This window comes from Pipistrellus kuhlii, unplaced genomic scaffold, assembly GCF_014108245.1.
Source record: "Pipistrellus kuhlii isolate mPipKuh1 unplaced genomic scaffold, mPipKuh1.p scaffold_m20_p_9, whole genome shotgun sequence".
Classification (NCBI taxonomy): Eukaryota; Metazoa; Chordata; class Mammalia; order Chiroptera; family Vespertilionidae; genus Pipistrellus; species Pipistrellus kuhlii.
In genome coordinates this window covers 12,391,120-12,415,451 of record NW_023425595.1, presented here as the reverse complement: position 1 = coordinate 12,415,451, position 24,332 = coordinate 12,391,120, and the positions used below count along the sequence as shown (strand labels likewise).

The 24,332-nt window shown below is 41.1% G+C and overlaps 2 protein-coding genes and 1 pseudogene across 2 annotated transcripts; all 3 read right to left on the bottom strand.

Annotated features, from left to right (window-relative positions):
* Window positions 1–3,361: 3,361 nt before the first annotated feature.
* Window positions 3,362–4,944, bottom strand: LOC118713144 (annotated as a pseudogene).
* Window positions 4,945–6,544: 1,600 nt separating this feature from the next.
* On the bottom strand, window positions 6,545–7,489 carry LOC118713154 (olfactory receptor 4D6). The gene has a single exon (XM_036427546.1). The coding sequence runs from the start codon at window positions 7,487–7,489 to the stop codon at window positions 6,545–6,547; it is 945 nt and encodes a 314-aa protein (XP_036283439.1).
* A 9,303-nt stretch (window positions 7,490–16,792) lies between these two features.
* LOC118713425 (olfactory receptor 5A1) lies at window positions 16,793–17,835 on the bottom strand. Its single transcript, XM_036427929.1, has one exon. The coding sequence runs from the start codon at window positions 17,823–17,825 to the stop codon at window positions 16,863–16,865; it is 963 nt and encodes a 320-aa protein (XP_036283822.1). The 5' UTR covers window positions 17,826–17,835; the 3' UTR covers window positions 16,793–16,862.
* Window positions 17,836–24,332: the final 6,497 nt, after the last annotated feature.

Genomic DNA, 24,332 nt, shown 5'->3' with positions numbered 1-24,332 from the left:
GATTTTTTACAGAGAGGAAGGGAGAGAGATAGAGAGCTAGAAACGTTGATGAGAGAGAAACACCGACCAGCCGCCTCTTGCACACCCCCTACCGGGGATGTGCCCGCAACCAACATACATGCCCCTGACCGGAATCAAACCTGTGACCTTTCAGTCCGCAGACCGACGCTCTACCACTGAGCCAAACCGGTTTTGGCAAGGGATATGCTATTCTTAATGCTACTTTAGAAACATATCAGAATGACTTATCACCAGGGATTTTGACATAATTGAAATCCCTCAACTATTATTGTGAAAAGTATAGAGATTTCCTGAATTTAGAAGAGGGGATTTTCTCCTTGAGACATAAATTACAGTAATTAGATATATGCATGTAATTTAATTTCTGCACCTATTTTGCAAAATAGATATGAAAATTAAATATCAATCCATTTTATTTTTAAATAAATATTTATTGTTCACATTATTATAGTTGTTCCTCTTTTTTCCCCCCATAGCTCCCCTCCACCCAGTTTCTAACCTCCCTCTGCCTTTACCCTCCTCCTTACTGTCCTATTCCATAGGTGTGTGATTTTTAAAAAAATATATATTTTATTGATTTTTTGTACAGAGAGGAAGGGAGAGAGATAGAGAGTTAGAAACATCGATGAGAGAGAGTCATTGACCAGCTGCCTCTTGCACACCCCCTACTGGGGATATGCCCGCAACCAAGGTACATGCCCTTGACCAGAATCGAACCCGGGACCCTTCAGTCCCCAAGCCGAAGCTCTATTCATTGAGCCAAACCGGTCTCGGCAGGTGTGTGATTTTTGTCCAGTCTCTTCCCACACCCTCCATACCCCCTTCCCCCTGAGAATTGTCAGTCTACTCCCCTTTCTTTGCCCCTGATTCTATTATATTCACCAGTTTATTCTGTGCCTCAGATTTTTAATTCACTTGATTTTTAGATTCATTTATTTATCGATATGCATTTGTTGATCATAATTTTTATCTTTTTCTTCTTCCTCTTCTTAAAGAGGTGGTGATGATGGTGGTGATGAACTCCTTTAGCTTTTTCTTGTCTGTGAAGCTCTTTATTTGACCTTCAGTTCTAAATGACAGTTTTGCTAGGTAGACTAATCTTGGTTGTAGGTTCTCGCTATTCATCACTTTGAATATTTATTGCCACTTCCTTCTGGCCTGCATAGTTTCTGTTGAGAAATCAGCTGATAGTCGTATGGGTGCTCCCTTATAGGTAACTAATTATTTTCTCTCTCGTTGCTTGTGAGATTCTCTCTTTGTCTTTTGCCAGTGGCATTTTAATCATGATGTGTCTTGGTGTGGTTCTCTTTGGATTCCTCTTGTTTGGAGTTCTGTGCACTTCATGTAGTTGTATGTCTATTTCTTTCACCAGGTTGGGGAAGTTTTCTGACATTATTTCTTCAAATAGATTTTCAGTATCTTGCACTCTCTCATCTTCTGGCACCCCCATAATTTGGATGTTGGTAAGCTTGAAGTTGTCCCAGAGGCTCCTTACACTATCTTCAACTTTCTGGATTCTCTTTTCTTCTTGCTTTTCCAGAGGAGTGTCCTTGTCTCTTTGTGTTCCAAATCTTTGTTTTGATTCTTGTGTTCCTCCAGTCTGCTCTTGGGTCTCTGAATAATATTTTTATTTCAGTCAGTGTATATTTAATTTCTAGTTGGTTCTTTTTCATATCCTTGGGGGTCTCAATAAATTTATTGGCCTTTTCTAGGAAATTCTTGAAAAACCTTATAACCATGGTTTTGAACTCTATATCCAGTCTTTTGTTCTCCCCCATCTCTTTTGTTTGATATCTATTTCCTTGTTTCAGCATTTTTGCTGCTTCCAGAGTTGGTAGGATGGCTTTGTGTGTTTGGTGTCCTATATGTCCCATGGGTCAGCCTACACAGTTACTTGAGGTAGACACTCTTGTGCTCCCCTTTGTGGACTGGGTGTACAACCTTGTTGTAGTTAAGTCTTGATTGGTGTTGGTATCACTGGGAGGAATTGACCTCCAGTCCATTGATTTTTAGAGAGAGTGGAAGGCAGGGAGAGAGACAGAGGGAGAGAAACATTGATGTGAGAGGGACACATCATTTGGTTGCCTCCCACACATGCCCCTATTAGGGCTTCCCTAACCAGGGCAGGGGATGCAATCTGCAATCGAGGTACGTTCCCTCAACCAGAATGAATTGAACTGAGACCCTTCAAGTCCTTGGGGCAAAGCTCTATCCACTGAGCCAAACCAGTCAGGGCCCAAACTAGTTATGAAAGCCTCTCACAGCGACCCCATGTAAATAACAGACTCTGGTTACACAGAACAATAGAAGGTACCTCAGACTCCAACTCAGACCTCCTTGTTAGAAAGAAATAGGTCCCAAATTCACAACGTACCTTTGGTAATTCAGAGAATATCCACCAGCTTCTGTGCCATCTTTCTGCTATTTTCAATCCATCTAATAATTTAATAAATATTGATGGAGTATTGGCAGAGTTCTAGGTTATTTGAGAAAAAGGAATTGAATCTAAAACCAGTGGGAAAAGAATTTAAATCTAATAGTAATATGGAAGTGGTGGGAACCATCTGAAGACAGATGAGCTGTGTGAGAGAGGGGAATGGTTTCTCTATAAGAGGCTCCGAGAAACCTGCACAAAGAGGGTGACCTTTATGTTCAGGGCACACAGGAATGCAGAGAATGGGAGCTCTAGATTTAGGGGCCCACTTGAATATAACAGTTGCTTATAAGTGGTGAGTTTGGCTGGAAAAAAAGGATGTAAACATGAAGGCACAGAAAGACATAGGAAAGAAAGTCATTGCTATAAAATTTTTATTTTTTGGAAAATCTAAAAAAGGTTACTTAGGTGCTCATTGTATCATTCTTTTTTAAAAAAATATATTTTGTTGATTTTTTACAGAGAGGAAGGGAGAGGGAGAGTTAGAAACATCAATGAGAGAGAATCATCGATCAGCTGCCTCTTGCACATCCCCTACTGGGGATGTGCCTGCAACCAAGGTACATGCCCTTGACCAGAATAGAACCCGGGACCCTTCAGTCCACATGCTGACGCTCTATCCACTAGCCAAATTGGTTTCGGCCATTGTATCATTCTTTAACTTTTTTTTTGAAGGTCTGATTTTATTTTTCACTTGTTTTAACTTTATACTTTTTTGTTATGTTAAATTTGCCACTTATCCTAGTTCAATAAGATGCTTGTAATGTAGACTAGTTACCTCTCTGGCTAACAATTTGATTTCTTTACTTTCTTTTATAACATAAAAGCCATTTTTCTACAGTATTATTTCATGCTAATCAGAATCTTTGAAAGTCCTGTGAACCTTAGTAGAAATATAAAAATTAACTATTGTAGAAAAATTTTTAGTGAATACAGTTTATTTGATGGACAATCATTTTTAAAGGTGGTAAGAAGGAGTGAGCTACTGGTCTGTTCCTTGTCAGAAAGCATGAATCTTCTCTTCAGGCTCCTTGAGGCTGACTTCATCTCCTGGTTCCTCAAAGTGTAAATCAAGGGGTTTAGCAGAGGGGAGTATTTGGCGATGGCCAGATACAGTGAAGGTGACAGCCATGGCCTTATCTGTGGGGAGGGCAGTGAAGGGCCAGGTTTTGACATAGATGCAGGGCACAAAATTCAGTCACCACAGTGATGTGGGCTGTACAGGTGGAGATGGCTTTCCTCCTGCCCTCCCCTGCCTGAGACCTTACTGCACTACTAATAATATGACCATATAGGACACAGGAGGAAGAAGAAGCACAGTGTGGTTAGTAATCCTTTATTGGAAATCAGCAGCTCCAGCATAAAAATGTCTGTGCAGGCGAGGTTGAGGATCTGGGGGACAGTGTAGTTACAGGCGTCTTCAAACTACGGCCCGCGGGCCACATGCGGCCCGCAGAGGAGTCTGATCCGGCCCGCCAGGTTTTTTGGGCAGTGAGCGCAGCCGAGGTGTTACAGTAGGAATTAGTACAGTGGTGCCTCGCATAAAGAACGCCTCGCACAGCGAACGCTGCACACAACGAACTTCATTTCATGATTCATACAACGAACTTCGTTTCACACAACGAAGTCGCCCGAGCTTCCACGACCGCTTTGCCCGAGCTTCCACGATCGCTGCCGATGTATTGCATCCTTCCGCGCAGGCACTGCAGGCAGTCGTTAGTCACTGCGCTTAACTTAAGCACGTATCGCGGCAATCGTTCTTCATTACGAATTAAATCACGCACGTATCACGGCAGTCGTCCTTTTAAGTTAAACTCAATATTTTTTTTATATCATGATGTATCTAAATAAAAATAATAACAAAAAAATTATCTTTTTTTATGTCATCTTAGCATATTTTATGCTACAGAACGAATTATTTTTTTTAACATGTATTGTTATGGGAAAACGCGTTTCACATAAAGCAACTTTTCGCATAACAAACTTGCTCCTGGAACGAATTAAGTTCGTTGTGTGAGGCACCACTGTAGTTCATATAGTCCGGCCCTCCAGCTCTCTGAGGGACCGTGATCTGGCCCCCACTTTAAAAAGTTTGAGGACCCCTGGTAGTAGAAAGTATCAATAATATTGTGTCCACAGAAGGGAAGTGGGAGCAATAGGGAAATCTGGACGATGGAGTGGACAAAGCCCCCTGCCCAAGAGGCTGCAATGAGGGCAGTGCAATACCCCGTCCTCATGAGGATCACATAGTGCAGGGGCTTGGCGATGGCCAGATACCGATCTAATGCCACCACCAACAAAGAAACTACATCTGCCCCTCCAACAAGGTGGAAGAAAAACATCTAGGTCAAGCAGCCACTGAAGGCAATGGTCTTCCTCTGTAACGGGTCCACCAGAACTTTGGGAGCTGTGATGAAGGAGAAGCAGATATCATTGAGAGACAAATTACGGAGCAAAAAGTACATGGTGGGTGTGTGGGTGGGGGTCATGGGGGTATTGGAAGGAGGAGGGAGAGGGAAGGGAGCGAGGGAGGGGGAAGGGTCTCTAAAGGCAAAACTCACCACAACCATGTTGAGGAGGTTTCCCAGCAGAGTTGTCACATACACCAAAAGTAGGAAAAGAAATCAGACCCAACTCAGTTCCTGTTTCTGAGTGAGGCCAAGGAAAATAAATTCTTTTACCCTTGTGCCACTTTTCAGCTCTATGGAGTCATCTTTTTTTTCTCTCTTTTGTTTCAAGATACGTCATATGAAAAAGTCCTTGTCTATTTATTTGGTTTTCTTCCTAAGCTCTAAGAATGCAATTCAGACTGCTGCCCACATGGCTGTGCCATTTGTAATTTTTTGAGTTGCCCAAATTTCCAAGATTTCAATCAGCTTGGTGATCAAGTAAAATGACCACATGCGAAGTCATTCAATAATTCTTTTTCTACAAAACTGTTTTTGGAGAGGATAAGCTTTTATGTTAAGTAATGATATTTCCATAGCCTGTTTTAATTAACTTATTTTAGTTTTAAAATTTCATTTTTATTTTTATTCCAGACATATTTATTGAATGTCAGGGACTCTCTGAAGCATTAAATACAAAGAAAGTAAGCTGTGGTTCCAACTATTATAAACTTATAGTCTATAAGTTTAATACTTATATTAGTGAATATTCTGTTGACTTCAACAGTGTCTTGTCTTGCAAAAAAAAAAAAAAAAAGAAGGGATATAATTCTGTTTCCTGTTGCAATATTGCTGTGGTGTGAATCAGTTTCCTAGCTCCTGGTTGTTTAATGCCGAGTTTCTTAAAATTGCAGCCTCTTATTCTGTGTAACTGGTCATTGTGATTACTCTATCCTGATTAGATTATTTGCTGAATTTAAAAATATTTATAGTTTACTATTGGGAAACAGATAGAAACAATGTATAAATCCAAATCTCAAAGTGTATCAGTATTTTTTATGGTTAAAACACTTAAATATGAAAGCTACCCTCATAACAGATTTTAAGTGCATGATATCATATTGTTAACTATAGCCACTGTTATACAGCAGACCTATAAGACTTTACTGCTCTTATACAACTGATGTGATCCTTGCTTGAATGTGGGAGGGGAATAAAGATAGTGGTCTACTTCTGAAAGGTGATCCGTACTATGTCATCATGCTCTCTTCTTCCTCTTTCCCTTTGTGGGTCAAAATCAGAAGTGTTAAGGGATCAAACAACAGGGAAAGACACTGGTATCACTAGAATAATGCCTTTAAAAATATATATTGATTTTAGAGATGAAGGGAAGGGGGAGAGATAGAAACATTAATGATGAGAATTATTGATTGACTACCTCTTGCACACACCCTACTGGAAATCAAGCTTAAACCCAGGCATCTGTCCTGGCTGGGAATCAAAACATGATCTCCACAAGTCTATAGTTACGTTGTTGAATCTAATCTCTTCCTTTTGTTCTTACATTTCTTCTATTAGAGTTGAAGGGCTATGAGAACGTTCATAAATGACTGGAGAAAGAGATAGTTGTCTCTCTTACCCTAAGGCTAGCAGCTTGAAGAAAACGAAATCAGAATTAGATTTCCAGCCTCAGTCTGACTGCTCACCCCAGTTTACTACCCTTGGAAGGTCCAAGTCTCCTCTTCAGTCTCTTCATGGCTGACTTCATCTCCTGGTTCCTCAGGGTGTAGATCATAGGGTTCAGCATGGGAGTGATGACCGTGTTATTGATGGACACGGCTGTGTCCATGGGCAGCGTAGTGAAGGGCCGGCAGTAGATGTAAACACAAGGCAGAAAGTGAAGAGTCACCACCACGATGTGGGAGGTGCAGGTGGAGAGGGCCTTTTTCCGGCCCTCCCCAGAGCGAGATCTGAGCATCACCAGAATGACAGTATAGGACCCCAGCAGCAGGAGGAACCACAACAAGGTCACCAGCCCATTGTTAGAGATCATGAGAAGCTCCAGGGCAAAGGTGTCAGTGCAGGCCAGCTTAACCACCTGGGGCACATCGCAGTAGAAGGCATCCAAGGTGTTGGGGCCACAGAAGGGGAGTGGAAGCATCAGAATTATCTGGACGATTGAGTGCAAACCACCACCCACCCAGGAAGCCACCACTAAGGCCACCCACACCTCTCTCCTCATAATGGTCACATAATGCAAGGGCTTGGAGATTGCAAGGTACCTGTCATAGGCCATCACAGAGAGGAAAAAAATATCTGCCCCACCAGTAAAGTGGAAGAAAAAGATCTGTGCCATGCAGCCATTGTAAGAGATGGTTTTCCTGTCTGACAAAAGATCTACCAGCAACTTGGGAACAGTGACCGATGAAAAAACAATGTCCAGGACTGATTTGTTCCTTAGGAGAAAGTACATGGGAGTGTGCAGGTGGGAGTCACAGGTGATGCTCACCACAATGAGGGCATTGCCCAGCACAGTTGTCACATACACAGCAAGGAAGAACACAAACAAGAAAAACTCCAGTTCCCGGAAGCGAGTGAATTCTAGGAAGACAAATTCCCTCACAGTGGTGTGGTTACTCTGGCGCATGATGGGATCACCTTCTGCAGGGTCTATGTTGGGAGAAGACAGGTTAGGGTTAGGAGTACGGTATCATGAGGCAGCAACATCATTTATCATATATTGTTATAAGGCTCTTTAAGCATCCAAATATTCGTGACTACTCAGAAAACTGGTTTTGAGAGTCTTTATCCTGATGGCTTTTCTTTCCTACTGCGAATACAAAGTGTTTACAGGAAGAACCATCACACTATTTTTTTAAAAAATATATTTTTATTGTTTTTTACAGAGAGGAAGGAAGAGAGAGAGAGAGTTAGAAACACCGACCAGCTGCCTCTTGCACATCCCTTACCGGGGATGTGCTCGCAACCAATGTACATGCACCTGACAGACCAGAATCAAACCTGGGACCTTTCAGTCCACAGACTGATGCTCTACCACTGAGCCAAATGGGTTTCAGCGAACTATCACACTTCTATGTCCTTACTCTAACCAGAGGGAGATGAGAGGACAATGGTCATTTGACTCTAGCTTATCTTATGTCTTGCAAGAGTAACTTCCTCACATGTAGGCAAAGCTGTCTATTTTACTGCAGCATTTCATCTTTATTTTGATTCTTATAATGTCTGTGGCATCTAGAAAGTGGTTATAGGGAAATGGAGCTTAGAGCCTAATATTTTACAGGAGAGGCTGGGGATTTTAATCAGCCCAAGATTTTCATTTTTTAATTATTAATATTGTTTTAAAGATTGAACATTTTATTTATTCATTTATTTATTTATTTTAATATATTTTATTGATTTTTTACCGAGAGGAAGGGTGAGAGATAGAGAGCTAGAAACATCAATGAGAGAGAAACATGGACCAGCTGCCTCTTGCACACCCACTAGCGAGGATGTGCCCGCAAGCAATGTACATGCCCTTGCCCAGAATCGAACCTGGGGCCTTTCAGTCCTCAGACCGACGCTCTACCACTGAGCCAAACCGGTTTCGGCAGCCTAAGATTTTTAGTTCTGATTGACATACATATCAATAATCATACATGGATATTTTACCTTTCAGAGATGGAAGACTGAACACTATAGGTATTAGAAAATTAAATGTGTGCTAAGCTAAAGTTGCCTGCAATTGTGTCTTCAGGATGCCTTCACTTACCTTTAGGTTAGAAAGGTGAGCCTGCAGTGTTTTCCAATCTTCATGGCTTTGTTTGTCTTCACCCAAACACATGCACTATCCACTGCTCACTTAGACACTGAGCTGGAAGTCTAAGAATATAATAATCAGCATGGGGAATAGTGTCAGATATTTGTAGGAAAAATAATTTTCAAAGAAGAAGATGGCAGTTGCTGATGTCATGGGAGTTATTAAAAAGTTGCTAAGCAACATGTGTAAATATAGGGATTTTCCCATCTATCATTCTGTTATTGCTCTCTATTTCACTGTGGTCTGAGAGCATACTTTGGGTAATTTGTGAAAGTGTGTTTTATGGCCCAGAATGTGGTCCATCTTAGTGAAAGTTCCCTGTGAGCTTGAGAAGAACGTGAAGTCTGCTTTTGTTGGAGAAAAGTAACTTATAAATATCAATTAGATCCAATTGATCATGGCTGCTATTCAACTCAATGCATCCTTACTGATTTTCTGCCTATTGGATCTGTCGATTACTGATTGAGGAGGTCAAAGTCTCCAACTATAATAATTTTTGTCTATTTCTCCTTGTATTTCTCTCAGTTTCTGCCTGCTTATTTTGACACTCTGCTCTTAAGTGCACACATATTAAGGATTATTATGTAATCTCAGAGAACTAACCCTTTTATTATTATCATTACAAAGACCCTCTGTTTATCTCTGATGATTTTCTTTGTTATGAAGTTTGCTTTACCTCAAATTACCATATCTACTGCAGCTTTTTATTCTTTTGGCTTTTCTTTCTCCATTGCATTACTTTTAATCTCTGTATATTTTTATATTTAGAGTGGGTTTCTTGTTCTTTAAGGAGACCCAATATATAGTTGGATCTTTAAAAAAACACACCACAACCCACTTTGTAGTCCCTGAATTTAATTGATGTGTTTAGATTATTTGCATGATCAGGAGGCTTGAAAAGTCAATCATGGGACTCTATTTCATCATTCTTTTATTTTGCCCTTAAAAATTTAGTTTAGAGAATAACCTTGAGAAGAACATTCAAAATTTAAGGATAAGCTTTCTTAGCACCATAAATTCCATTTTCTACTAGATAAGTTGACACCAGAAGAAAAGAAACAGGGATATGCTATTCTTAATGTTACTTAGAAACATATCTGAATGATTTATCATCAGGGATTTTGACATAATTGAAATCCCTCAACAGTTATTGTGAAAAGTATAGAGATTTCCTGAATTTAGAAGAGGGGATTTTCTCCTTGAGACATAAATTACAGTAATTAGATATATGTATGTAATTTAATTTCTGCACCTATTTTGCAAAATAGATATGAAAATTAAATGTCAATCCATTTTATTTTATTTTTAAATAAATATTTATTGTTCAAATTATTATAGTTGTACCTCTTTTTTCCCCTCATAACTCCCCTCCACCCAGTTTCTAACCTCCCTCTGCCTTTACCCTCCTTCCCACTGTCCTCATCCATAGGTGTGTGATTTTTTTCCAGTCTCTTCCCACAGACTCCATACCCCTTTCCCCCTGAGAATTGTCAGTCTACTCCCCTTTCTTTGCCCCCCGATTCTATTATATTCACCAGTTTATTCTGTGCCTCAGATTTTTAATTCACTTCATTTTTAGATTCACTTGTTGATAGATATGTATTTGTTGTCACTTTGTTGTTCATAATTTTTATCTTTACCTTTTTCTTCTTCTTCCTCTTCTTAAAGAATACCCTTCAGCATTTCATATAATACTGGTTTGGCCGTGATGAACTCCTTTAGCTTTTTCTTGTCTGTGAAGCTCTTTATTTGACCTTCAATTCTAAATGACAGTTTTGCTGGGTAGAGTAATCTTGGTTGTAGGTTCTTGCTATTCATCACTTTGAATATTTATTGCCACTCCCTTCTGGCCTGCATAGTTTCTGTTGAGAAATCAGCTGAGAGTTGTACAGGTACACCCTTGTAGGTAACTAACTGTTTTTCTTTTGCTGCTTTTAATATTCTCTCTTTGTCTTTTGTCTTTGGCATTTTAATTATGATGTGTCTTGGTGTGGTTCTCTTTGGATTCCTTTTGTTTGGGGTTCTGTGTGCTTCCTGGACTTGTAAGTCTATTTCTTTCACCAGGTGGGGGAAGTTTTCTGTCATCATTTCTTCAAATAGGTTTTCAATATCTTGCACTCTCTTTTCTTCTGGCACCCCTATAATTTGGATGTTGGTAAGCTTGAAGTTGTCCCAGAGGCTCCTTACACTATCTTCATATTTTTTTCTTTTTGCTTCTTCAGTGGGGTGTTTTTTATTTTATTTTATTTCAAATCTTTGAGTTGATTCTTAAGATTCTCTAGTCTGTTGTTGGATCTCTGTATATTATTCTTTATTTCAGTTAGTATATGCTTAATTTCTACTTGGTACTTTTTTATATCCTTGAGGGTCTCACTAAATTTCTTGGAGGTTTCTAGAAGACTCTTGAGTAACCTTATAAATGTGGTTTTGAAGTCTATACCCAATCATTTGCTTTCCTCCATTTCCCCCCCCCCCCCCCCCCATTTGTGACCTGTTTCTTTGTCTCCACATTTTGGCTGCTTCCCTGTGTTGATAGAGTGGCTTTGTGTGCTAGGTATCCTATAGGGCCCAGTGGCTCAGCCTCCCTAATTACCTGAGGTGGACACTCTTGGTGCACCCCTTTGTGGGCTGTGTGCACAATCTTGTTGTAGTTAATCCTTGATTGTTATTGGTATCACTGGGAGGAATTGACCTCCAGGCCAATTGGCTGTGAGGATCAGCTGTGTCTATGTTGGGAGAACTGTGCTGGAGACACCCTTATGAGATAAGACTTGCTTCAATGGGGCTTTCGTGCTCATGAGTCTGCCCCCTGAGTGTATCTTTTATGGACCTAAAGAATTGTAATCTGGATGGTCTCATTCTGACTACTGGTACACTGGCTCTTGGATCTCCAAGGAGGAGCAAAGTCAGCTACTGCCTGAGGCCACCCAGCAGGAGCTACAGAGAGATCTACGGATTCCTTCTTTTTGTTTGGGGTTTAGAGGTGCCCAGATGAGGCCCACCTGTGAAGCAATGCAAGTTACTGTGGAGCCTTGGGCCTTCTTTTGGAAACTCTGGGGCTCTCTGACCTAGCTGCAGTATGTTAGGTTTTAGATTGCAAAGGGCCAGGCCATTCATATGCAAAAGCCTCTGGGCACAGCTCTGGTGGGGTTGTAAATTGAGTGGGGCAGGGTCTTAGGGATTCACCAGGGTGGAGCAAATAGCAATGGCTGACCATCAGCCCTGCCCCAAAGAGGTCCCCAGGTCTCTGTGTCCTGCAGCACTGTGAAGGAACAATGATCTCTGCAAGCACCTCTGAGCGAAAACCACCCTCGTATTCTGGCCCAATGCCAGACAGTCCAGTTTCTCCTGTATGAGTCTGGGTACCCAGAGTCTCGCCTGGAACTGGAGTTCAGAGCAGTCGGGAGCTTGTATCACCCTCCCGATTGAAAAAGACAACGGCATACTTAGTTGCCAGCCCCTTTCTCCACATGCTTTCTTACTTCTGCACTTCCTTTCCGCACCTGAGCACCGCCTCCGAGTCTCAGTGTACTTTTCTCTTTCCTTCTAGTTGTATAATTTCCACTCAGCCAGCCTTCCCGTGGTTCTGGATGATATCCGTTTTCTCTTTTAGTTGTAGTTTTGAAGTGGTTGTGCAAGGCAGCAAGTTCAGGTATTTATCTATACCGTCATCTTGGTTTCTCCTGTCAATCAATTTTAAATAACTTGTATCCCTTCGGTAGATTTAGAGAATGAGGATGGAGGAGCATAAGTGACATCCATAAATTGTCAGACTCAGCAACTTCTGGATCTGGAATTAGAACCTTGATCATCTGAGAAATATCTTTGTTAATGGCATCAAATAGCAACTGTAAATTATCTGGCACAGTACTCCATGAACGGCAGGCACTCGGTCAATGTGACTTTCTCTGTAAATGCATAAATGTGTATCAATGTTAGTAGCCAGACCTGAGTCAGACTGTGAGGGACCTGAAGTTTTCTGTGAGGGCACCTTCTTCTGGTCTGGAACTTGTCCTCAACATCCCCTTCTCCCTTAAGCCTTCTGGCTTTCTTTCTAGATCCTTACTGTTCAAACGACTATGAAACTTAAAAAATAACCTCTTTTAAAAGGGAACATTTGGTATTTTCAAAGAGGACCAGCCTTAAACTAATAGATGAGTCCAGATGGTAGAATTCCAGGCATCGGCATAAAAATAAGGGAAAATTTGAAGGTTATGGACCTCCCGTGTGCCTAGCATTTATGGCACTTCCTGTTTCTTTGGATAGGAGTTAAGAGCAAGCAACCTCCTCAGGAACTTGCTGTTGTTTTTGTTCTAATTTCTCCTCCTGGGAGCAAAACTTCTAAGATTGGTTAGGATGCCCATCAGAGGAATAGAAGAGAAAGGGAAGAATTTGGGTTAAATTTATAGAAAGGCAGAAAGACTAATCTGTCACCTGGCAGAGTCTGATTTCCCAAGGCTCTTAAAGAAGACTGGAAGGTACAAACATAAGGAAAAAAGCTGGCCAACTGTCTTCTCTCTCTCTTTCTCTATCTCTGTAGTATGTCTTCTACTGTATTTTTAAAACTTATTCTGCTTTGGATACAGTCTATTCAGGCACATATAGCCCCTTTCAGTCTTCAAGTTGCTGTCTAATGAGATTGAGGGAATAAACTGCAAGTGTGTGTTTGTGAGCAGACACTTAGGATGAGAAGATAAAAGGAGATTGGAGACAGTGTAACCTCTAAGAAACTCGTTTCTAGTGCCTGTTGGAATCTGTTGCTTTGGAGAGTAGAGAAGGTGCTTTCAAAGTCCGTGATTAGCAGTGCATTTGGGATGGGGTGGGGTGGGGTGGGGTGGGATGGTTCTCTATAGCCCTGTCGAGGAATCACTTGAGCATCTGTGAAGGAAGGATTTACAAAATCCAAATTCCCCAGCTTTATAAACTAATCACTCTGTGGGGTGTAAAGGACACACCCTCCTCATTTAAATTTTCCTGTGGCAGATAATCCACAGTGGTCAGACCTTGAGATTCCCCAGGGTAGATTCAGTTCAGCATTTTCCTGTGTGGTCCATGAGGGTCTATAATACACAGAACAGGATAAACACTTGATCATCTTAAAGTCTGCCTGCCCTCTTCACCTCCAAATGACCCATCCAAAGAGAGAGACTCATAATTATTGAGTTTCTATTGTCTGCCTGGTGTACGCTGGGCATTTTGCATAGATTAACATATTAAATCCTCCAAATGACCCATTGATAGAGGATTTGTGAGGGAGTAACATGCATAACTCACTTTGTACCACTGTCCTCACCTCATGAGCCCACACTCTCTTCACACTACACCTTGCAACTTCTCCCTCAGGGGAGGGAGCACAAAGTATACAAGCTTTTCCTAGAATATTTTGGTTTTGTTTCATTAAAAACTAAAAAGGCCAGGTACATGAAATTCATACACTGGTGGTGATGGTGGTGGTGGGGTCCCTTAGCCCAACCTGTGCCCTTTCGCAGTCCGGCATCCTTTACTCCTTACCGCCTACCTGCCATGGAGGCAGGAGAGGCTTGCACTGAAGCATAATAACTTCCATCTTGTATATGAAACTGCTGTTTGAAATTCTCTGCTATTGTTAGATAGTCCCTAGACTGTAAACTCTGTCACTTTAAGACAGTCTCTTATTCTACAAAATGACTTTTTTTTTTTAGTTCAAATAATAGAAAAAGATAAACCTAACTGTCTGACCTTGCAAGCTAGCCATCCAATGTAATAGACTACAATAAACTAATACTGATAACAATCCCCATATTCTTATGCCAAGTACAAACTCATTATGTATTCAAGGTTATAACTGTCTGTAACAATAACTCACACAGAGCCCTTTGTAATATCTGCAAACAAAGAGGCTCGAAAAGTGTAAATACGGGAGACTTATACTGGTGCTCAGAGATTTGGAAGAGTCATCTTCCTCTGGGCCGAGTGCAACAAATGACTCCTAATTAATTGGCCCATTAAGGCGTCTTGTATCTCATTTGCTGATTTATGATCCAACACCGCCACTGCTGCTGTCCTCGCCAGACAGCCATGAGCCTGGCTTTTGGTGCTCACTGCCTCCTGGTCTCTGACCCCTGGTGGTCATTGCGCATCATAGCGACTGATTGTTCTGCCAGTCAGTCGATGTGCTTATTAGGGCTTTACTATATAAGATGTGCAGGTATGTAGCACTATTTAGGACAGGAGTGGAGAATATGTTTTCTATGGAGGAACCATATGTGTATAAAAATCAAGAGAGGATGGTAAAGTCATGAAACATACCATTAATATTTTATATATAAATAGTAAATTAATCTAAATTAAAATTAATTTAGTATAATTTTTAATTTAACATAAATATAAACATTTTAATTCACTTCATTAACATGTCACATGCATATTTTCCCTGGTTAAACATCTGTCCTTTAATTTTTTTAATGTTTTGTTTGCCATAGAGGTTTAACACTATTATAGTCAGACCTGTTCTTTTCTTTATAATTTTGTTTTTAGCATTAAGTGTAGAAAGGTCTTTTCTATTCCAAGGATTCATATATATCTGCCTATATTTTTCTAATGATCATGTAAAGAACATACAACTCTTCACTTATTTGCAACTCGCTTTATTTTGTGCAGTGTTTGTATATTTGGAAGCCATCCTAAAATAGTTTGAAACTAGAGAGAGTAAAAATAAATAAGTGGAAAACTTTTTATCTTTGCTTAAAAACTTTATTTAAATATGTTCTAGAAAGTGTTTCTGATAAAGTTGGGTTTATAAATATTTTATAAGATCACTTTATACTTTCACCAATTTAAGTTGGCTTCTAATTTCTAAGGGGAGAGAGCTAAATTTCAGAAGTGGAAGATTTTGTGATGAGAGGGAGAAAGCTAATCTTCAGAGAGTTTTTTTGTTTGTTTTGTATGTGAAAACTGGACTTGTGTTGTGAAACAGTGGTCTCTTTATCCTTTTATCTGTGGTTAGAAAGGAGGCTGAAGGAGCCTCAGGGGAGGCTCACTCCTGCGTATCCAGTAGACCTATACTAACGGGAAATTGAATGTGTGGGCAGAGGACAGAGCCACGAAGAAATGAGAGAGGGATTCACTAGCTGCAATGATGTGGGACAACTTCACTATAAGGGCCCGCCGTGGAGGAGCAGAAACATGGAGGTGACAGCCTGGGATAGACCTCCCTGAGATGATGACAAAGAACAGTGACTGTGAGGCTGCAGGGGCTAATCCATTCAGGTAAATAAACAAAGATATTATAGGAGCAGTGGGTTCAGGTGGGAGAGAGCAAGAGGAACTCAGAGTGTGCTGATCAAAACGGTGACCGAGCTGTGAAATGGTTTCAGGTGCTTTACTGGTAAAGGAATGACGTTGAAATCAAAGAGATACTGACTGAGTAGGCAGTGTAGGGGACTCTTATTGGGAAGTGTTGATATGATACCATTGAACTACAATTTTCTAGGCCCCTATGTAGCTGGGCTAGAAATGGCAGCAAAGGCTAATGCCCTTCAGCATTTGCTTAGCAAATTATTGAATAGTCCTCATGGGAGTCCAACACAGACATCTCAGAGAAAGTGTTTAGTGGAGTAGGCATCTTGTTTTGTAATTCACATAGACTATGCATAATAGTAGTGTATCTTTTTGGATTCTGCCAGATGCAAGTAATTAGAGTTTTGCAGATGCACAGCTTCAGAGCTGTTTGCTGATTAATGTGGAAGGCCCCATTTGGGCAGAGCAAGGGCTCTGGAAAGGAAGACCTGGGTCTGCATGGGGTCCGGTTCCTTACTTCCCATGTGACCCTGGTAAGTCAGTGTTCCCTGTGGGGACTTGGTTTCCCCATTTGTAACAGAGATAGTGAACACTGTAGCACTATAATAAGTATTTAATCCAACAACTTTTGTGCTTGATACATATTAAGCACCCAACAAAAGGTGGTTGTTGTAATACCAATTTGAGATTTGGCTACCCTGGAAAGATTATTTTTTTCTTGGTGAAATAATTTCTTTCCCCTTCTGACTATCCATGGTGGGGTCAGTAGACACATGACCATGAAGTATGAGGAGAGGAATCAGCGGGAAGGAACATACATTTTCAAACATGTACATGTCTCCCTTGCCTAAGCCAGAGGTGGAGGTAGATGCTATGGCTCATTTATCTCTCCAGTAGTTTTGGAGAAATACGATTTCTATCATTATGAACAGGAAAACACTTTCTTCTTTTCCAACACCTTCCACAAGGCATCTTTGATTTCTTTGTTCCTCAAACTGTAGATGAGAGGATTCAGCATGGGGATCACCAGTGAATAGAACACAGACACCACCTTGTCCCTGCCAAGCGAGTAGCTGGAGCTGGGTCGCAGGTACATGAAAAGGGCCGTCCCAAACATCAGAGTCACCACCATCAGGTGCGAGGCACACGTATTGAAGGCTTTCCTTCGGCCTTCCGCTGAGCGAATCTTCAAGACAGCAGCCACTATGTAACTGTAGGAGAGAAGGAGGATGAGGAATGATGTCCCCCCAGCAGTGACCACCACAAGGAAATTCACCAGTTGACTGAGGAAGGTGTCAGAGCAAGAAAGTGCCAGGACTGGTGGGAGGTCGCAGAAAAAATGGTTGATGATATTGGGGCCACAAAACTGGAGCCGAAATATAGAGCTGGCCTGGATGAGGGAGCTCAGGAAGCCACCGATGTATGCCCCAACCACCATGCGTTTACAGAGGCCCTGGGACATGATGGCAGTGTAGAGCAGGGGCCTGGAGATGGCTGCATATCGGTCATATGCCATAGCAGTCAGGAGGAAGCACTCAGTTAGACCCAAGCCAGTGAAGAAAAAAAACTGAACAGCACAGCCCAAGAATGATATGGTCTTCTGCTCTTGGAAAAAGCCAATGAGCATCTTGGGGGCCACTGCAGAGGAGTAGCAGATGTCAACGAGGGACAAGTTGCTGAGGAAGAAGTACATGGGTGTGTGCAGACGGATGTCATTTCTGATCAGTAGGATAAGGGCCAGGTTCCAGGCCAGGGTCACAAGATAGATGCCCAGGAAGGTGACGAAGAGGAGGGCCAGGAGCTCCGGATGGTCCGCAAATCCCAGGAGGATGAATGTGGTCACGGATGAGCTGTTCCAGGCCTCAGTTGTGAACATGTTTCCCATGAATCACAAGGACAAGATGCAGACCTAAGACAATAAGGATAATCCAAACTTCAGGTGATCTTAACAAAAAACGCATGAGCGGGAGGCCAGAGTATTAGAGAGTTACAACTTTATGCAAAGATTCTGTTTCTCTCAGAGGGTAGTGCAATCATTGCTTTAACTATTTTCTTTTTCTTTTCTTTTCTTTTCTTTTTTCTTGTTACTACTTATCTGAGGATATTTTCCTATTGGTTTTTAGAGAGAGTGGAAGCGAGGGGGAGAGACACACAGAGAGAAACATAAATGAGGGAGAGATACATTGATGGGTTGCCTCCCACATGAGCCCCTTCCAGGGCTAGGGATCAAGCTTGCAACCAAGGTACATGCCCTTGACTGAAATTGAACCCAGGACCCTTCAGTCTGCAGGCTGATGCTCTATCCACAGAGTCAAATTGGCTAGGGCATATTTGCTTTTTAATATAGTGCAGGTGGTCAATATGTGCTTGAACTTTGGATCCAGACTGATGTGATTAATTCCTGCCTAAGCTTCCATTTCCTTATCTGTAAAGTAGGTGACAGTACCTATTTCACATATTTGTGTTAAGAATTAGGCAAGGAAAGGTATAAAATGCCTAACACATTGTAAGTCTTCAGTGAAGGTTGTTATTTGGACAGTTTTGTGTGTCTGCTGTTTCACATCATCTCTTGAAACACCTCATCAATCTTTTTTTGAATTTCAGTATTGGAACAGAGAAACAAGCAGAGGGACCAGGTTCAGCTACACAGTTGTGAAGCAGTCAGACATTTAAAATGTTTTTATTCTAAATGATTAGGCCAGTTGTCCGTAGAAATGCTCTTGTCAAATAATAACTCTGAATATAGTAATACCGTTCCAGTTTCAAATTTGTCTTCACTATAAGTTCCCTTAGCTACTTAATTGTTAAGAATGTAGGCTCTAGCCTGGCTGGCATGGTTCAATGGTTGAGCATCAACCTATGAACCAGGAGGTCATGGTTGGATTCCTGGGGCATATGCATATGCTGGTTTTGGGCTGGTTACCAGGTGTGGGGTGTGCAGAAGGCAGCCAAACAACGATCTCTCTCATCATTGATGTTTCTCTCTCTCTTTCCCTCTCCCTTCCTCTCTGAAATCAATAAAAGTATGCATTTTTTTTATAAGTCTAATAATCCATTAAAAAAAGAATGAGTACTCTAGATTTAGACTGCTGGGATTTAATTCTCAGCTTTATCACTTAATATATGTGTAATCTTGGACAGGTCATTTGAAATCTCTATGACTCTCTATAATATTAGAGATAATGATAGCACTTACTTTGTTATTAGGATGTGTATATGTATCTGTTAACTCCTTTAGAATATGCTTGGCCCATAGTAAGCATTCTCTGTTGTGTTTTTTTTTTGTTGTTGTTGTTGAAAATCTAAATTACTAAATCCTCAATAAAATTCTTAGAATTTTCAGTGTATGAATCATCTTTTAGGATTGGGGACTTGATTCCACTAATCCATGTCTGTAAGAATTCCCACACTTCCTCACACATCCACACTAAGGCTTGATCACCACAGACCAGAAGATAATACCTGCTGTCAAATTTGGACAGTGAGAGGATGTGAAGCTGTCACCATGCCACAGTTTGTGCAGAGATTCAGACATTACTTGCACTAATCCCAGTCTTATCAGTAGGCTTTTAAGTTTTATCCCGTGTTTAGAGGTTATACACCTGTTTGTTAAAGGTTATGTAGACTTTGCAGAATCAAGAGAGGATTCTTTCCCCTTGAAGAAGGAAAGGGACCTTCAGCAAAGTTTAGCACAATGTAGAGCAGATGTTGAGCCACATGGAGAAACTGGAAGCTGAATGAAAACACCTCTGCTGGAACCCTCACCCATTCTGTGTAGAGTAGTCCATTTAGCAAGGTAGGGACCTGAAGTCCATGATGTGTTTCAGGGTCATTTGTGGCACCTGTCCAGGTTAGCAGAGGGATAAGGTGATAGTTATAATTTTGGTAGGTTTCAGGACAAAGCTGGTTCTAATCCTGGCCAGCTGTAGGTAACTCATTGAGCCTTTCTGAGTCTCCGGTTCTCCATTTGCAAAATGGGGATAACAGTGATTACTTACAGCAGTGTTTCCCAAACTTTTGACATATGTGTACCCCTTCTATAATTTTCGTAACTCTGAGTACCCCTCGTACTCATGAGAACGCAGAATTAGGCGCAGCTAAGCACGGTGCAGTGCCTATCCCCACCAAACTCCAGTGCAACGCGTACCCCCACCAAACTCTTCCTGTACCCCTGGGAGTATGCGTACCACACTTTGGGAAACACTAACTTACAGGGTTATTTGAGGATTGCTTAAGATAATATGTGAAAGGCTCATTGGTCTTTTTTATTTTAGTGGTTTTTTTTGTTTTTTGTTTTGTTTTTTAGAGAGAGAGAGGAAGGGAGAGGGATAGAGAGATAGAAACATTGATGAGAGAGATACATAAAATCAGCTGCTTCCTGCATGTGCAGGGGATCAAGCCCATACCTAATATGTGCCCTGACCAGGAATCAAACTAGTGGCCTTTTGGTTCCTGGATCAACGCTCAACAGCTGAGCTACACAGAAAAGGCTCATTAGTCTTGAATAGGATGCTTTCTTAATAAATTGGAAATGTGATTGCTCTCAGCAATGACTATTGAATAGAACCCAGCCTTTTTTGGGGAGGGGAGAGAAATTGATGTGCCACATAAGTTTGTAAGAAGTGTTCATGGGTGAGACTGAAAAATTTAATGATCTGGGGGGTTGATGTGTCAGCAGATGTGAAAGTCTGCTTTGAATGTTGTCATTAGGAGGGGGAACTTTCATATTTCAGGATAAAATTTTGCGTCTCTAGAAATAGAAAGTGAAGCTGGATAAATTGAAATGAGAGGAAAAACATATCCAGTGGTTTATCCCACAGGTAGATGCCCTGAATCTTATTCTAGAACACATGTGTCAAACACAAGGCCCACGGGCCAAATCCATCCCGCCAGGCCTTGCAATGTGGCCCGCACCGCGCTGTCATCACTGCACTCCGCTGCGTTTCCATCACAATGACAGTTTATGACTGTTCAGTAAACCATTCGGCCCTCGATTTAGGCTGGATTTTAGATTTTGGTCCCTTCTCTGATTGAGTTCGACACCCCTATTCTAGAACATTAAATTGAAGGTATTTTAAGGGTTGAATGAAGCATTTTATGTCACTGTACTGAAGCTCATGAATATGTGCTTGAAATCTCCTTCAACTTGCTGTAAACTCAGAGAAGCTCAGCTTAGTCTGAGTCTGGACTCCCTGTGATCTTATAATGTTTTAAGCACACTGATTTTACAGAGCTTCAGAAGGAGAGTTTGAGAGGCTCAGTGACTTCATTAGGTTTATAGATGCTGGAGTTGCATGTTTGTGAATAACTAGCCTTCAAGGTCATGGTGAAGATACTGCAAGGAGGTGGAGAAGAATATATGGGGGATAAATGATGACGAAATTAGATGACAAAGTAATAAAAATTAGGTTAAATTACGTACCTAGCACAGTACTTTACACAGAGAACACTCAGGGATTGGTGAGAGCCTGTAGAGCTGGTTTATGAGTCAGTTCATAAAAAATCAAATATCTACAAGATTCTACCAAATCTGCTTAGTCTGAGCTTAATAGATACAGTTGGTGATGGAAAAAAAGGAACAATGACAGAAAGAACCTTAACCATACTCTGGAGTTGGTGTGGGCTGTCTGTCCCCATCATTCCTGATCTGGGCTCTGCTCTTCATTTCATGATGCCTCCTCCACTCACCTTTGCAGGAGCCGATGCCCGCAAGGTCTTTCTTGTTCTTCCAGCTTTGTCTTTCATCCAAATGTACAAATGATTGATGAAACAGAAAGAGTCCCTTTCCACAGAAAGTGAGAATTCAAAAGATACTAAGACTTTAATCCGAGACCTAAGATTCGGATGTTAAAATTCAAACCATCAGTTAGAAAAAAGAGAGGTTTAGAGGTCTCTGCTGTACTTGGGCAACATGCCCTGATTACAGCCCTTCCAAATTGCTTTTTGAGATTGTTTGCTAATTACTGGGGTTGTGTTCAAAGGCATAGCAGTTTCTTCACAAATTTAATTCCCTCTTTATTATCACCCTCATTGCAAAGGATCAAACATGGTTCAGGAAGCCCATCAAAGGAGCATATTAAGGTAAGATTGGGCTGAATTTGGGGCAACACTGATAGAACAGAGAAGGTATGTGGTAAAAAACTGAAATCCAAAGCACTCCTTAGTTATTAATGTGGATTCATAGATCTAGGGTGTTCTATGAGGTGAGATGAATACAGCATGAAGACAAAAAGTAAAATCTGAATGACTGCACTCACCTTCTCTCCTTGTTTTGTCTGTTCTTGAGCTGATACCTGTCTGAGTTCTGCTTTGGAAGGATTTTAATCCGTCTTCAGTAACTGCTTTCAGTATCCCAAATGCTAATATGGTTTGAGAGCAGAAGAGTGGAAGGAGAAGGTATACAGAGAAAAGAGGAGGGATATAATCTTTAAGAAGGTCTTTTGGTATCTGCTAATAATATCTGAATTTGGGGTAATTTTGGAGGTGTTTCAAAGTTTTTTTTCTCTCTCCCCTTGGAGATGTTTTATTTTGCCCTTGAAGGTCTCCTGTGAAAGAAAAAGAAATTGTATCATCCAGACTTTACAGATTTTTAGTTAATTGATCTCTGGGGTAGTGTGGGGAGCACACACTTTTTAAAAATGCTCCAAGGACAATGCTTATTAAACTCTATCTTAATGGCTGACTAATCAAGCTCTCTTCTGGTATACATGATGAACAAAGTCAGTATAACAGCGATAGGACAAGGTGACTTCTAATCTGCAGAAGGAAGCAAGATTGCATAAAAATACCCTTTTCCATTCCTTCATAGAGCCTCTTTGATCTGAAGTATGTTAAACGTGTGCAAACTTAACCTTTTAAAGCTCCTACTACATGCTACATACTTTACTAGTACAATAGCTTTATGTGTGATAACTCAGGAAAATCCATCAACAACCCCTTCCTCTTTACACACACACTACAGAGGAGGAAACAAATTCAGAGAAGCTAAATAAGTTGCTCACAATTTTATAGCTAGTAAGAGATTGATCCAATGTTTGAACCCATGACAATATGACTCCAAACTCTGTAGGTTAATGCAAGGTATATGCATTTATTTGTATCTCCATTGCATATAAATGTGTTGATATGGTCACTCATACTCCTCAATTCATAAATCATCCATTCTCTTCCCATGGTAACCTACTATCATGGTAACCTACATTGGATATGAGACATTTTCCCATAAATTAAAAATGACAACAACAAATTACTCTGGAATAGCATTATGTAGAACACAGATGTAGGACTATTAGTCTATGAAGGACCACATGCAAATAAAAAATAATTTGGGGTCAGATACTCAACAGAAAGGAAGCCACTAATTCATGAGTTTGGAGATGGAGGTTAAAAAAAACTAAAAGGTTTGATTCACCTGTTTCTTAAATGAGGATATCAAACTTTAATGAGAACTCAAATGAGAAAATTTGAGTGGATTCAAGTGAAGCTGATAATCTTGAATTCCCAAATGACCCTGAGTACTCCTAGTCTTGAAAATGATGCTTCTTAACCTGTTTGAAGAGACTAGCTTTTTCTTGCTCAGTGACTACTTCTTAAACTCATGTGAAGCAATTGTCTTTCAAGGGGATGCCTGTTCACCTTCAGACCCACCAAACCATCCTTCATTGCTCCCAGACCATAATTAGACTCAACTATCAGGAGGCTCCAGGGGCACAGGTACAAAGAATGACATTTGAGAAGAGAAATTATTCATGCAGAGCTTGACAGATATTATTGAATTAATTTGAGAAAATACTGGCGGAATTTATTTATTTACTTATTTATTTCTGGGGGAATCCTATATAATAAAAGGCTAATATGCAAACACACTGAACAGAGGAATAATTGAACAACCAGTTGTTATGACATGTGCTGACAACCAGGGAGCAAGCATAGGACATGGCAGGCGTCAGCCACAATGGGATGGTGGAGCGGTTGAGGTGGGGTAGGGGGAGGGAGATAATAGGCCAAGGCAAGGTGCTGCTCACTGTCGTTGGGGTGAGCCTCTGGTGGTTACTGGAAATTCTCTGTTCCTGTGTGCTGCGTCCTACCCGGCACTTGGACCTGCTGCTGGCACCAGCTCTGCTCACACCCACTGCTGGCACTGACCCCAATTGCTCTGTGCCATCAGTGGATGCGAGAAGGGCCAGCACTGTCAGCATGTGGGAGCAGCAGCAGAGTCCAGAGGCTGTGGCAGGAGGGGCTGGGTGGGGGTAAGGAAGATGGGCTAAGACCCACCCCTATGCCCGCCACAGCCTCATAGCCTACAGTTCCTTTCAAGGTGCACAAATTCGTGCACTGGGCCCCTAATATATTTATAATGGGCTCTAAAAATACTAGCAAGATTGAGATATGC

Bases quoted from the DNA above. Each gene is read 5' to 3' on its own strand.
- LOC118713425 (XM_036427929.1), bottom strand. From the start codon at position 17,825: ATGGGAAACATGTTCACAACTGAGGCCTGGAACAGCTCATCCGTGACC.
- LOC118713154 (XM_036427546.1), bottom strand. From the start codon at position 7,489: ATGCGCCAGAGTAACCACACCACTGTGAGGGAATTTGTCTTCCTAGAA.